Consider the following 13,634-nt stretch of genomic DNA (forward strand, 5'->3'; position numbering starts at 1 on the left):
AGATACCCTAGTGCCGCATGCCGCCTCTCCTGGTGCTCAGCCTCCCAGAGCTGCTGCTTGGTGCACCAGGGGAGCTGGGGCGGGTCGGCTGGGGCTGTGATTAATACTGGCGATAACTCCATGCATGCTCAGGGTTCAAAGGGGGCTATCTCTCTGATCCAACGGTTTGGTAGGCCTCTGGTTGGCTAAGCAGAGGACCCCAAAGAAGGACGAGAAAAACAGGACAAAATTGGAACTGGAGAATTTTGCAATGCTCCCTCTGTGACTGTGAGTGAATATCTTACGAAAACAATTAAACAGATGATTCCATGGGAAAATGACTTCACCAGACTGGGGGGCGAGGGGCCAATGCTGCAAGGGTGATTTCCACCAGCTGAAGATCTGCCCTGCTACTCTAATGACTAAAATCCCTCTAAGTGCAAATCTCAGTGCAGACGTAACTGTGGAACTGCCACCACTGCCTCCATCATTGTAGGTGATAAATCATTACATTTCAATCTACCCGCATGGTTGTAAAATATACCTATTGATTTCTGCAATATGAGCACGTCACTTACAGGAAATGACTGGAAACAGCAACAATAATGGGAGGAGATTAGACGGACACTGCTTGCTGCCTCAGGATTACCGGCAGGTGGGCATGGAAACAAGAATTAATTGGAGGACATGGGCAGCATTACCGGAGGACATAACCATGCAAGGCTTGTGCATCAGACCAATCCAATGGAGGCTGGACACTCCTCAGAGCCGGTGTTCTCACCCACTGGGGTCTGCTGCAGAGTGAGCTAGGAGATGGCTGCCTAGGATAGGTTTGAACGTAGGTCTAGATTGTGCCCTCGGACCATCTCCGCTGCTGCATGTTATCCGAGCTCAGAACGGCACCAGCTTGACAGCTGCCATCCGACTCAAGCCATAGCTGGTCTTCCATGGTGCCCCGGCCAGTTTCTGGATCGAGGAATGGGAAAGGTGCTGTAGAACCACTTTCCCCTGTCTGTCCTGGTCCTGGTCCTGCACAGAGCAGGATTTGGCGCTGAGGCTCGGCTTCAGACTTTCCCAGCATTCCTGAGTTGGCATATTTCCAGCAGGGGAATAACTAGCCCGAGGAAAGCCAGACAAGTTGTTTCTTTGCCTGGGTTTGCCCCACTTCTGGCAGCAAACAAACATCACTGAATAGCTGATCAGAGAGTTTTCAGCTTCAGCACCTTGGAGAGTGGTTCCCTGGCACTCGAGTACATGAGGTAGGAGCCTGCCGTTGTGTGAAACGCTTCCCAGTCTCGACAGCCAAACGTCGGAAGACGATGAACCGCTACGAAGCCTTCATACCCTTGCCACCTGCAGCACAGAGGATATGTGTTAATACCCACAGCATGGGCTTGCATCTCCAAGGGGCCTCTCCCCACACTAGTGACTTTGAAGGGCTGTCTACATTGCAGTCAGCGGTGGGACTGCAGCAGGTGTAGACGCACCAGAGCTAGCTCTGACCTAGCTAACTCCAATAACAGCAGCAGTGAAGCCACTGCAGCATGGGCCAAGCTACCTAGATCAAAGCTAGCTCAGGTATGTCCATGCGTGCTGCAGTCACACCTCTGACTGCAGCCTAGACAGATCCTTGCTAGTTCAAACTGTCAGAAATGTTGTCCCACAAAGATACATTGGCTAGATAGAGAAATGCCCCTCCCAGCCCCCATCACTCCATTGCAAGCTTCCTTATCTGGAAGGGCTGTGACTGTAGAACTAGAGGAAGATCCCACTGCTTGAGGCTTGGTGCTATAGTAGGCCTCTCCCGTCAGGGATGTTTTGTGCAGAAGCGGACACTAGATTCATTCTCAGTCTGAATAGCTTCATAGCTCTGCCCCCCTACAGATGATGAGGCACTGATGACTGGTCATGAGATCCTGAACCTTTTCCCTCTAGGCTGATGGCTGAAAAGTCACCCAGTAGTGACCTAGAATGATCACCTGATAGCTGGGTGGGGTGGCCTATGGGAAATGGATTTGGTGACCTCAGTCCAGACCCTAGTGGACAGGGTCAGCACCACCCCCCAACTCACTGAGAGCAGGTGGGCAGGCTCAGCAAAGGTCAGTGGGCAGCCCAGCCATGGAGGCTCACACCCTGGTGGTGGCACCTCCCAGTCAGATTGCAGTGGGGCAGCACACAGAGCTCATGGGGCTGCTGCCCACACAGCACTTGTCCCCAGCCCGACAGAGGCCTTCAGGATGCTCACTCGGGTACATTTTACCAGTTCTGCATCCACTGTGAAAAGCCTGAGAGGAAAGGCCTCTGCGTGGTCCCCTCTAATCACTGTCCATGGGCACTGAACCCAACATATCCATTCGCCACAAGAGAGCAATGGAAGGTGCTGTGTCACTCCTCTCCCTGTCTCCTCCTTCGGGTCCATTGCCTTGTTTTGCTGCTTTTGGCTGAAATAGCCCAGCTCTGCATGGGTTAGAAAGACACTTGCTTTGCGCTAGGGCCCATTCAGAGGTATGGATCTGCAGTCAGGCAGCGAGAGTAGAAGGAAAGGGTAGAATAACTTCCCCTGTACATTTTCTGCTTGCTCTGCTTCTGGGCCACCTGTCCCCATGCAGAGCAGCCCAGATCCTGAGGAGGCAGAGCAGGGTGACGGGATGAGTGAATCACTCCAGCCTTCTGAGCAGTTTGTCTGCATTTCCTCTGGCCCTTGACTGCAGATAATTGACAGTCCCTCTCCAACTGCCTGTGGCTCTAAGATGGGGCCACGCTGCACGGGCATCATTACCTGTATATAATACTGTTCACAGAGAACGTGAATCCATCAAAGGAGTTTGCTACCACCAGAAAATAATCTTCTCCCACTGAAAAGAACTCCCAGTCCAGAGCACTGTGATAGGGAGCAAGAACACAGATGGGGCATTAGAAACATCCCTAGAGAGGCTCTCCAGGTCCCTTTGGGACACCAACCTGCATCCGGCCCAGGGCAGCACAGAGACACAAAGCTTGTTACCATATGCTAGCCATTCCTTGGGCTTTGTGATGAGTTGGTGGCTCCAGTCCAGTTCCTAGTGTCCCTGGGAGAGAGGCCATGACCACAACTGGCATGGAGTGGCCGCAGCAGTAGGAGGGGATGATGGGTATAAAGTACCCTCCTTCAAACAGAGATGGTTTCCCCAGGTCAGGGTGGAGGCACATTGGTGGGACAATTTCCTGTGCCACTGCCTAGAATGCACCTGTTTTGTGGACAAATAGCTGCTAATTCAACCCTTTCCACAAGCACTTCATCCATAGCAAGCCTGATCTCCAGTAACAGACAGCTGTGGTTGGTCCATATGTGGGTGTGAGTTATACATGCCACAGAGTCATGTCAACCCTGGCCAGGTGAAGGCCATCATACACCAAGCCTGGCAAACACAGACAGTGAGGGTCATTGCTGTAACTGTACTGTGATATCTAGCACCACAGGAGGTTAGGAGTTGAACGAGTGACAACATCTTACCTCCTTTCAGCATGGTCAAATTGCACTGGAGTGTCCAGACTCAGAGGAACTGATACAGGGAAGAACTGGGCCCATATGCTATATACAGAAGAGGCAAGATCACCCCTCCCTTAAAAGTGACTTACAAAAATTATGTCAGTCTGAAGGGAATGCAGCTATTTCCACATAGAGGCAGGTTTTCCCCGAACTGCCTTCAGTTATAATACATTTTGAAAAGAATTTTTTCAGCAATTGAGCCTAACATTTTAGTTCCTGACTATCATGTTCCAGAACTAGCTATCATTCAGCTAATTCCCAGCATGGGTCAGTGGAGAGGGAATGGGGTAGCCAGTTATTTTTTGTCAAGCTTCACATTTCTCAGCCAAGGTACAGTCGAGGTCCGGACTCCAGAGAAACGTTTTTCACATCGCAAACAATAATGATAAGAAGTAAACAAGATTTTGACGTCCATTCAAAAGCAGCTGGCGGTCTGGATTTGGCCTGCAGGCTGCCCATTGATTATCCCTGGGACAGGGCATGGATAGAACACAACAGATATTGCTGGTTCTTGTTATTAGGCCTGATTTTAAGAAGTGCTGAGCTGCCTCCTCTCCCATTGACTTCTGTGGGTGCTGGGCAGCCTGGACTATCAAGGCACTAAGCTTGCTGCTGCCATTTCCCTACCTGTAAAGAGGGCTAAAGCCCTTAGCTAAGTGGCTCGAAACCAGTGGCTGAGAACAGCCAGACTGGCACTATTTGTTATTGCCACGCTCCAAGCTCCACCCGCAATGGGATTGGCTGGCAGAGATTTCATGAGGCACCTCACCTGTCCTGCAGACAGCTCCAGAGTAGATGACCTGAGTGCTTTGCTCTGGGGAACAGAGTAGGATGCTGCTCATGCACAGGCCAAAGCACCAAGGGCTCACCCTCTTGCCTTTTCCATAACGGCTGCTGGTTGTGAGAAGGAACGGGATACGGGCAGCTATGGCGGGGGCCTAAAACACGTCTTCGCTTTGGTCTTGGCCAAAAGAGGCATGCTTCTCTTTGAGCAGCTGAGGTCCTGTTGGGCTAGGACCCCAGCTGAGCAGGCTGACAAACGATGGCCAAGTAGCTCACCTATGCCACGGTGCTGGTGGCATGGAAAGGCTGATTTCCCACAGGAGGAGGAGTTCAGTTAAAGACCTGCCAAGATGCAGGTGGCTCGCAGGTGTTACGACAACGCAGAGGGCTGGCAGCACTCATGAGGGAGGCTTGTTTGGGCTCAGTTTATTGCAGAGACTCTGATGGAGTCAACAGGTGGGAGCACGGGCTATAATGGCAGAGAGGAAGGAGGGTCAGGGCAAAGCTGGGAGGCAAAATCAAACCAGTATCTTAGATGCCTTTATACAAATGCAAGAAGTATGGGTAATAAGCAGGAAGAACTGGAAGTGCTAATAAATAAATACAACTATGACATTATTGGCATTACTGAAACTTGGTGGGATAATACACACGACTGGAATGTTGGTGTGGATGGGTATAGTTTGCTCAGGAAGGATAGACAGGGGAAAAAGGGAGGAGGTGTTGCCTTATATATTAAAAATGTACACACTTGGACTGAGGTGGAGATGGACATAGGAGATGGAAGGGTGGAGAGTCTCTGGGTTAGGCTAAAAGGGGTAAAAAACACAGGTGATGTCGTGCTGGGAGTCTACTACAGGCCACCTAATCAGGCGGAAGAGGTGGATGAGGCTTTTTTCAAACAACTAACAAAATCATCCAAAGCCCAAGATTTGGTGGTGATGGGGGACTTCAACTATCCAGATATATGTTGGGACAATAATACCGCGGGGCACAGACTATCCAATAAGCTCCTGGACTGCATTGCAGACAACTTTTTATTTCAGAAAGTTGAAAAAGCTACTAGGGGGGAAGCTGTTCTAGACTTGATTTTAACAAATAGGGAGGAACTTGTTGAGAATTTGAAAGTAGAAGGAAGCTTGGGTGAAAGTGATCATGAAATCATAGAATTTGCAATTCTAAGGAAGGGTAGAAGGGAGTACAGCAGAATAGAGACAATGGATTTCAGGAAGACGGATTTTGGTAAGCTCAGAGAGCTGATAGGCAAGGTCCCATGGGAATTAAGACTGAGGGGAAAAACAACTGAGGAAAGTTGGCAGTTTTTCAAAGGGACACTATTAAGGGCCCAAAAGCAAGTTATTCCGATGGTTAGGAAAGATAGAAAATGTGGCAAAAGACCACCTTGGCTTACCCTTGAGATCTTGCGTGACCTACAAAATAAAAAGGCGTCATATGAAAAATGGAAACTAGGTCAGATCACGAAGGATGAATATAGGCAAATAACACAGGAATGCAGAGGCAAGATTAGAAAAGCAAAGGCACAAAATGAACTCAAACTAGCTATGGGAATAAAGGGAAACAAGAAGACTTTTTATCAATACATTAGAAGCAAGAGGAAGACTAAGGACAGGGTAGGTCCACTGCTCAATGAGGAGGGGGTAACAGTAACGGGAGACTTGGAAATGGCAGAGATGCTTAATGACTTCTTTGTTTCGGTCTTCACTGAGAAGTCTGAAGGAATGTCTAGTATAGTGAATGCTTACGGGAAGAGGGTAGATTTAGAAGAGAAAATAAGGAAAGAGCAAGTAAAAAATCACTTAGAAAAGTTAGATGCCTGCAAGTCACCAGGGCCTGATGAAATGCATCCTAGAATACTCAAGGAGTTAATGGAAGAGGTATCTGAGCCTCTAGCTATTATCTTTGGGAAATCATGGGAGATGGGGGAGATTCCAGAAGACTGGAAGGGGGCAAATATAGTGCCCATCTATAAAAAGGGAAATAAAAACAACCCAGGAAACTACAGACCAGTTAGTTTAACTTCTGTGCCAGGGAAGATAATGGAGCAGGTAATCAAAGAAATCATCTGCAAACACTTGGAAGGTGGTAAGGTGATAGGGAATAGCCAGCATGGATTTGTAAAGAACAAATCATGTCAAACTAATCTGATAACATTCTTTGATAGGATAACGAGCCTTGTGGATAAGGGAGAAGCGGTGGATGTGATATATCTAGACTTCAGTAAGGCATTTGATACAGTCTCGCATGATATTCTTATAGATAAGCTAGGAAAGTACAATTTAGATGGGGCTACTATAAGGTGGGTGCATAACTGGCTGGATAAACGTACTCAGAGAGTAGTTGTTAATGGCTCCCAATCCTGCTGGAAAGGTATAATAAGTGGGGTTCCGCAGGGGTCTGTTTTGGGACCGGTTCTGTTCAATATCTTCATCAACGATTTAGATGTTGGCATAGAAAGTACGCTTATTAAGTTTGCAGACGATACCAAACTGGGAGGGATTGCAACTGCTTTGGAGGACAGGGTCAAAATTCAAAATGATCTGGACAAGTTGGAGAAATGGTCTGAGGTAAACAGGATGAAGTTCAATAAAGATAAATGCAAAGTGCTCCACTTAGGAAGGAACAATCAGTTTCACACATACAGAATGGGAAGAGACTGTCTAGGAAGGAGTATGGCAGAAAGAGATCTAGGGGTCATAGTGGACCACAAGCTTAATATGAGTCAACAGTGTGATACTGTTGCAAAAAAAGCAAAGGTGATTCTGGGATGCATTAACAGGTGTGTTGTAAACAAGACACGAGAAGTCATTCTTCCGCTTTACTCTGCGCTGGTTAGGCCTCAACTGGAGTATTGTGTCCAGTTCTGGGCACCGCATTTCAAGAAAGATGTGGAGAAATTGGAGAGGGTCCAGAGAAGAGCAACAAGAATGATTAAAGGTCTTGAGAACATGACCTATGAAGGAAGGCTGAAGGAATTGGGTTGGTTTAGTTTGGAAAAGAGAAGACTGAGAGGGGACATGATAGCAGTTTTCAGGTATCTAAAAGGGTGTCATCAGGAGGAGGGAGAAAACTTGTTCACCTTAGCCTCCAATGATAGAACAAGAAACAATGGGCTTAAACTGCAGCAAGGGAGATTTAGGTTGGATGTTAGGAAAAAGTTCCTAACTGTCAGGGTAGTTAAACACTGGAATAGATTGCCTAGGGAAGTTGTGGAATCTCCATCTCTGGAGATATTTAAGAGTAGGTTAGATAAATGTCTATCAGGGATGGTCTAGACAGTATTTGGTCCTGCCATGAGGGCAGGGGACTGGACTCGATGACCTCTCGAGGTCCCTTCCAGTCCTAGAGTCTATGAGTCTATGAGTCTATGTGGAAGCAGCTGGCTGAGGGGAGAACAGTCCTGCCTGGCCCAGGGCTCTGACATTGCAAACCAGGCTTTATGATGTATCCATCCTCCTAGGCTCTGCACTCAGACCGAATGGGGAGAAGCTTCCTTTCTGCTGAGCTACAAACAGCGTCTTGACACTCCCTTCTGTTCCCAGTCTCAGCACACACAAAGCTCCAACGCCAGGCCTCGAGGCAGCCTGATCCATAGCTTCTGGCAGGATCAGCACTCTGAAATCTACTCACACCCTGCCAGCAGAAGGACCTGGGCCTCCCCACTAGACCAGCCAGGAAGATCCACCTCAGCACAGAGAAATGTGTGGAGCAGAGTGAAGTGCCTGTATCTGGATGGGCCCTGGGTATGGTGGGTCCCCACTGGGCCCAGAGGGCCGAGGGAATGGACAGAGACAATGAAGGAGTGTTTTCTTTTTTCTTGTCTGGCTTTGCTGGTGATACGGACTTCGTAACTGAGCTCTGCAAAGGACACTGGGCCTGGGTTCTCCTCTGCCTTGCACCTTGGGCAGCCAGTTACATAGTGCAAAGAGGACGTATAATGCTGCCACTGAAATCCAGTGTGGGGAGGGGAAAACTGGGCCCAAAGTGGAGGCGGGGGAGGTTCCTCTAACCACCTTCTCCCAGTACTATGCTAGTAGAACTCACAGAGAGTAACTATCTAGATAGCTGTTCAGCCTACACTCCCAACTGCTAAACATCAGATAACCATTGTAGACAGCTGTGTCCTCCTCTTACACAATGGGGTTCATTGGAACAGGAGCGTTGGGAGAACCTTCATTGACAGACACAGGACTCTGCTTCTTCTGAGCACCCCAACCACCCCCAATCATCAGTCTCCCTCCTTTGCTTGAGTGGGAACATGCCTCAATTTCCAAATCTGGGGCCTGATCCTAAGCTGGTGTAAATCAGCACAGCTACTGAAGTCCATGGAAGTCGACTGATTTAAGCTAGGTCAGGGTATGGACCCTGGTGTTCCTACGCAGTGACACCTCTTGTCATGTTTCCCAAGGGGACAGGAAGCGTAATCATAGGTGTAGTTTGGGGGGGCCTCTGGGGACACTGTCCCCACAAACAGAGGGGAGGCATAGGGGTCACATGCCATTCCTTCCCCCATATCTCTGTGGGTGCTGAGCTGCCCTGCCGGGCTTGCTCTGTTCGGCCTGGGGGGCAGGGAGAGAAGAGGCTTTGTCATTGCCCTCATTTCGGCTCCCAGAAGGGAAGGAGCAGGATTGAGTGAGCAGCTTTTCCTGGGCCCTAGTGCCAATCTGACTCCTCTACAACCATGAGTGCCCTCGGGGGGCAGGGGACCGAGCAAGGGGTGTTTGGTGAGAAGATACAGTGGGAAAGGAAAGTCGAATGGGGCAGGGGGAAGAGAAGGGGAAAGGAAGATGGAGGGGATGGGGAAGAAAAGGGGATACGGGAATGGACAAGGGGAAGCAAGAGCCCAGCATGTGGTGTTCCCTGGGCAGCAGCAGCCCCACCAAGGAGGCAATCGCAGCAGCAGTAGAGCTGGGACATAGCTGCAGCAGCTGGTGCCAGAGTGGCTGCCAGCAGCAACTGGGGCTCCCCCATTATGCCGTCCTATCCCCCCCCAGCACCAGCAGTCCAGGTACCACTGGGGGGGAGGGGAAGAAGAGCCAGTGAACCAAGGGGACTGGCTTCAGCGTGCACATGTGTGTGCTTGTACATGGGTGCACTTTGCCCCCCAAAATATAGCAGTCAAACTACATCTATGAGCGCAATTCCTGGCAGATGCGGATATTATGTGAATCCCTGGATTAAATTCTCTGCCCTGTGCTATGCAGGAGGTCACGGTCCCTTCTGGTCTGAAAAATCTATGAATATCTGACTCTGTGATCACTGGAAAGGACATTGAATTGGGAACTCTCTGGGACCCAGTACAGATGTTTTTGCACTGAAAAAAGAGTTGGTACCTGTAGGTGAGAAGATCCTGAAACTTGACAAACATCTGTGCCGTGATGTTCAGCTCATAGATGGAGGAGTTGATGGCGTAGTAGTTGTTCGGCATTACGGTTCCACTGTCATAACTGTGACTGTTAGCCACAGCAAGGAAGATTCTGTCTCCAATGCGAAAGACCTCCCAGTCAGCAGCACCAAAAGTCTAGGATGAAATGAAAAAGTGAACATGGGTAACATCTCTTTAGATCATAGTCAGGCTTTTCACACCGTCCTACATGACATTCTCATAAACAAACCAAGGAAAAGGTGTCTAGATGAAATTACTATAAGGTGGGTGCCCAACTAGTTGAAAGACCATACTCAAGGAGAAGTTATCAATGGTTTGCTATGGAGCGTGTGCCTAATGGGGTCCTGTAGGGGCCAATCCTGTATCTGGTATTAGTCAATATTTTCATTAATACTTCAGATAATGGACTGGAGAGTGTGCTTATAAAATCTGCTGATGACACCGAGCTGGGAGGGGTTGCAAGCACTTTGCAGGACAGGATTCAAATTCAAAATGACCTTGCCAAATTGGAGAATTGTCTGAAATCAGTAAGATGGAATTCAATAAAGACAAGTGCAAAATATTTTGCTTAGGAAGGAAAGATCAAATGCACAACTACAAACTGGGGAATAACTGGCCAGGTGGTAGTATTGCTGAAAAGGACTAAGGGTTGATAGTGGATCCCAAATTGAATATGAGTCAACAACGGATGCAGTTGCAAAATAGATTATCATCATTCTGGGGTGTATTAGCACAAGCGTCATATGTAGGACCCAGGAGGTACTTGTCTTGCTCTACTTGTCACTGGTGAGGCCCCAGCTGGATACTGTGTCCTATTCTGGGTGCCACACTTAGGAAAGATGTGGACAATTGGAGAGAGTCCAAAGGAGAGCAACAAAAATGATAAAAGGTTAAGGAAAATGGACTATGAAGAATGGTTAAAAAAAACAGGCATGTTTAGTCTTGAGAAAAGACAGCTCAGGGGGTACCGGATAAAGTCTTCAGATATGATAAGGGTTGCTATAAAGAGGAAGGCAGTCAATTGTTCTCCATGTTCACTGAAGGTAGGACAAGAAGTAATGGGCTTAATCTCCAGCAAGAGATTTAGAAATTTAGGAAATTAGATATTTAGACATTAGGAAAAGCTTTCTAATTATAAGGATAGTTAACTCTGGAATATGCTTCCAAGAGAGGTTGTGGAATCTCCATCCTTGGAGGTTTTTAAGAACAGGTTGGACAAACACCTGTGAGGGCCGGTCTAAGTTTAGTTGGTCTTGTGACAACACAAGGGACTGGACTTGGTGACTTCTTGAGGTCCCTTTCAGCCTGACATTTCCATGATTCAATGAATAATTTTTAATGGAGGTCTCAAACCTATTACACAGGCGTGCGTATACCTGGTTTAGGCCACATTTCAGCAGAGCATTTAAGCACACGCTTTACTTCGAGCATGTGCCAAGTCCCTTTCCAGTGCATGCAGAACTTTAAGGCTTGAGAAACTGCAGCGTGTTGCATGGGAGGACCAAAGCATTGTACAGTGCTTCACCTCTCATCCCCAGCAGCTTCACACTGTGATGCTATTATACATGTATCAGGAACAGATGTCGTACGCGCTATTTCAGAGTTGGTAATCCAAAGGCTACAATTGTCACTAAATAATCTGAGCAAAGCTGTGAAAGAGAAGAGATTTTGGCAGCTTCAGGACAGGCTTTTGGGACACAGGTTCTCCTCCCCCACACTAGCACAGTCTCTGGGTGACAACCTTCCCCCAACATGAAACAGATGGGAAGCCCTACCTGTTAGAACGACACGCTTAGGAAGATCAATTTCCAGGCAATATGATTTTGAGGCCATAGTTTGCTTAGCTCTAGTTCTGAACTTTCTGCTCCTTTAGGGAGGATAGGGATTTTCACAAATCTTAAGGGTAAATTTAAAAATCAAATGGGAAGTTTGCAATTTCCCATTAAAAAGAAACCAAGCTCTCCAGACATGGAGCAGAAATAGGACTGAAATGCATCTCTGACTTGTGGGAATGTACCTGCCACATTTCACTGGTTGCAACCTGGAGCTTGTTAAATACTCCTCTATGAAAGAGAGAACATACCCCAAGAGGGCAATCGTGCCCTGCCAAAAACAACTTCCACACAGGAAATGGCTGTTATGGCCTGAAGCAAGTCCTGCTGCTGGTAACTGGCAGAGAGTGGCAGCTTTCTGAATCCTCCAGTGGCTCTTTCCCAGAGCAAAGTGTTCCAGCAAACCCTGATTTCCTCTCAGAACACTCGTTTCCCTGGCCTCTGGGGACTGAAACCTCAGCACCGTCATTGTGGATTTAAAAGTCACCCAGAAGGGAGGGAAGGCTAAATTGTATAAATAATGAACCTTCCAAGGAGCCTTGTGCAGGGGGGTGGCAACGCCACCAGGCGAGTGATTTGCTGATTTCAGCCAGTTGTTTACTCAGAAGGATACAGCAGGTGACCTTGGTGAGTCCCTTTCTTTTCTGGACCTTGGCACTGTCCAATTAGGAACACAGGCTATTATTCAGTAGGCAGAACTTTTACCCTAGCTCCAGCTAGGCCCCCGGTAGCTGCTGTCCTGGAGGTCACCCTTGGAGAGCACAGGCTGCAGCTCTAAGGGCTGGGTGAGGAGACCAACCGAGCACTGGAACTTGCTTTTCAAACGAGGACAGTCTGGCAGATGAATACTCAGGAGCTGGGTCAAACCTATGCTGTGTTCTTGGTCTTGCTGTGAAGGCAGCTCCTGGAGATAGAAAGAAACTCCCAGCACTCAGCAGAGACTGCTCCAGTAAACGGGATGAGGGTGACATTTAAGTCAATGACAAAACTCCCATAGACTTCAGAGGGCTGGAGTTTCACCATCAGTGTCAGGTCCTGCTTGGCTAACAAGCTGGGGAACACAGGGCCTGAGAGGGCAGAGGTGTGTATGAAGAGAAGGGCAGAGAGGTGGAGACTAACGGTTCGGTAGGGATGGGGGGAGCATTACGCTGCTGTCTCAGCCAGGGCTGCTCTCTCCATCAGTTTGCTCTGCTGATTTGGCAAAGTGACTTGGGAGAGCCCCACGCACCCAGCAGTGTTTTCCCAGGCAAGAGAACGCAGCATGGGCTGTACAGGTCACTTTTTCTATATCCAGAGTGATTGGAAACAGCTGTGGAGAGTTAGGGCTTGTTTGTTGTTCACATGGTTTCTGCTGCACGTTTGAGTCAGCCCATGGCAGGATGCATGAGGAGCTGCTGTAAAGCTGTGAGGAAAGGCAGGCCGTGAGCTCATTATGGCATGGACATTGTTTTCCCAGCAGTCTCTAAAGTGCCTGGCACACTACTGGAACTGTACAGAGAGCAAACTCTAATTGTGCATTACGAAAGCGGGTGTGTAATGGGGCTGGGGTTGAATCTGCGGTCATGTAGCCCCCCTGCCCCACGATCTACGATTCCTCTGCCCTGCTGCCCCAAACTGGTTTGCCACGTTACCCAAGGGGGTACCTCCCAGGCTGGTGTCAGCTAGCGACACTGTCACTGCATATAAAAGAAACCTGAACTCCGCAAGTCTTTAGGGAAGAAAACTTCCACAGTGCCCATGGGACTAGAGAACACTTGTCTCTACAATTATCATCTAGCATTGTCTCGAATACCTACAAGGCAGGAGACAGACTTCGGGTATTACACTCAAGTAGCAAAAGACAGGAGAACAAAGCCAGGGAAGAGTGTAAGGTTTGTTAGAAGGAAGAAGCCTGATTAGCTTTCTATGTTGATTTTTGTCCTCTGTAGGCATAAAATAGGCTTCTGCGAGTTCTGTGATCAAAGGGGACATTCTCAGCAGTTCTCGCTTTTTTCGCCAGTTCACGCACAAAGAGAGAGAGGCTGTTGATCTGTCCCCAGGAGATGAGTCATGCACCTCCTCCTACAGCCAGATCCCACTAGCCCCAGGAGCCGTGCTTCCTCCTACA

At 48.4% G+C, this 13,634-nt stretch overlaps 1 protein-coding gene across 1 annotated transcript in view; it reads right to left on the reverse strand.

Annotated features, from left to right (window-relative positions):
- Positions 1 to 657: 657 nt before the first annotated feature.
- TSPEAR (thrombospondin type laminin G domain and EAR repeats) overlaps positions 658 to 13,634 on the reverse strand; it is a 63,402-nt gene continuing 50,425 nt past the window's right edge. The window contains exons 10-12 of the mRNA XM_050965247.1: positions 9,643 to 9,830; positions 2,759 to 2,860; positions 658 to 1,332 (exon numbers count right to left, since the gene is read on the reverse strand). Of these exons, the coding sequence (XP_050821204.1) occupies positions 1,179 to 1,332; positions 2,759 to 2,860; positions 9,643 to 9,830 (444 nt within the window). The 3' untranslated portion in view covers positions 658 to 1,178. The remainder of the gene's footprint in view (positions 1,333 to 2,758; positions 2,861 to 9,642; positions 9,831 to 13,634) is intronic.

The sequence above is a fragment of the Gopherus flavomarginatus genome, chromosome 8 (genome assembly GCF_025201925.1).
Source record: "Gopherus flavomarginatus isolate rGopFla2 chromosome 8, rGopFla2.mat.asm, whole genome shotgun sequence".
Classification (NCBI taxonomy): Eukaryota; Metazoa; Chordata; order Testudines; family Testudinidae; genus Gopherus; species Gopherus flavomarginatus.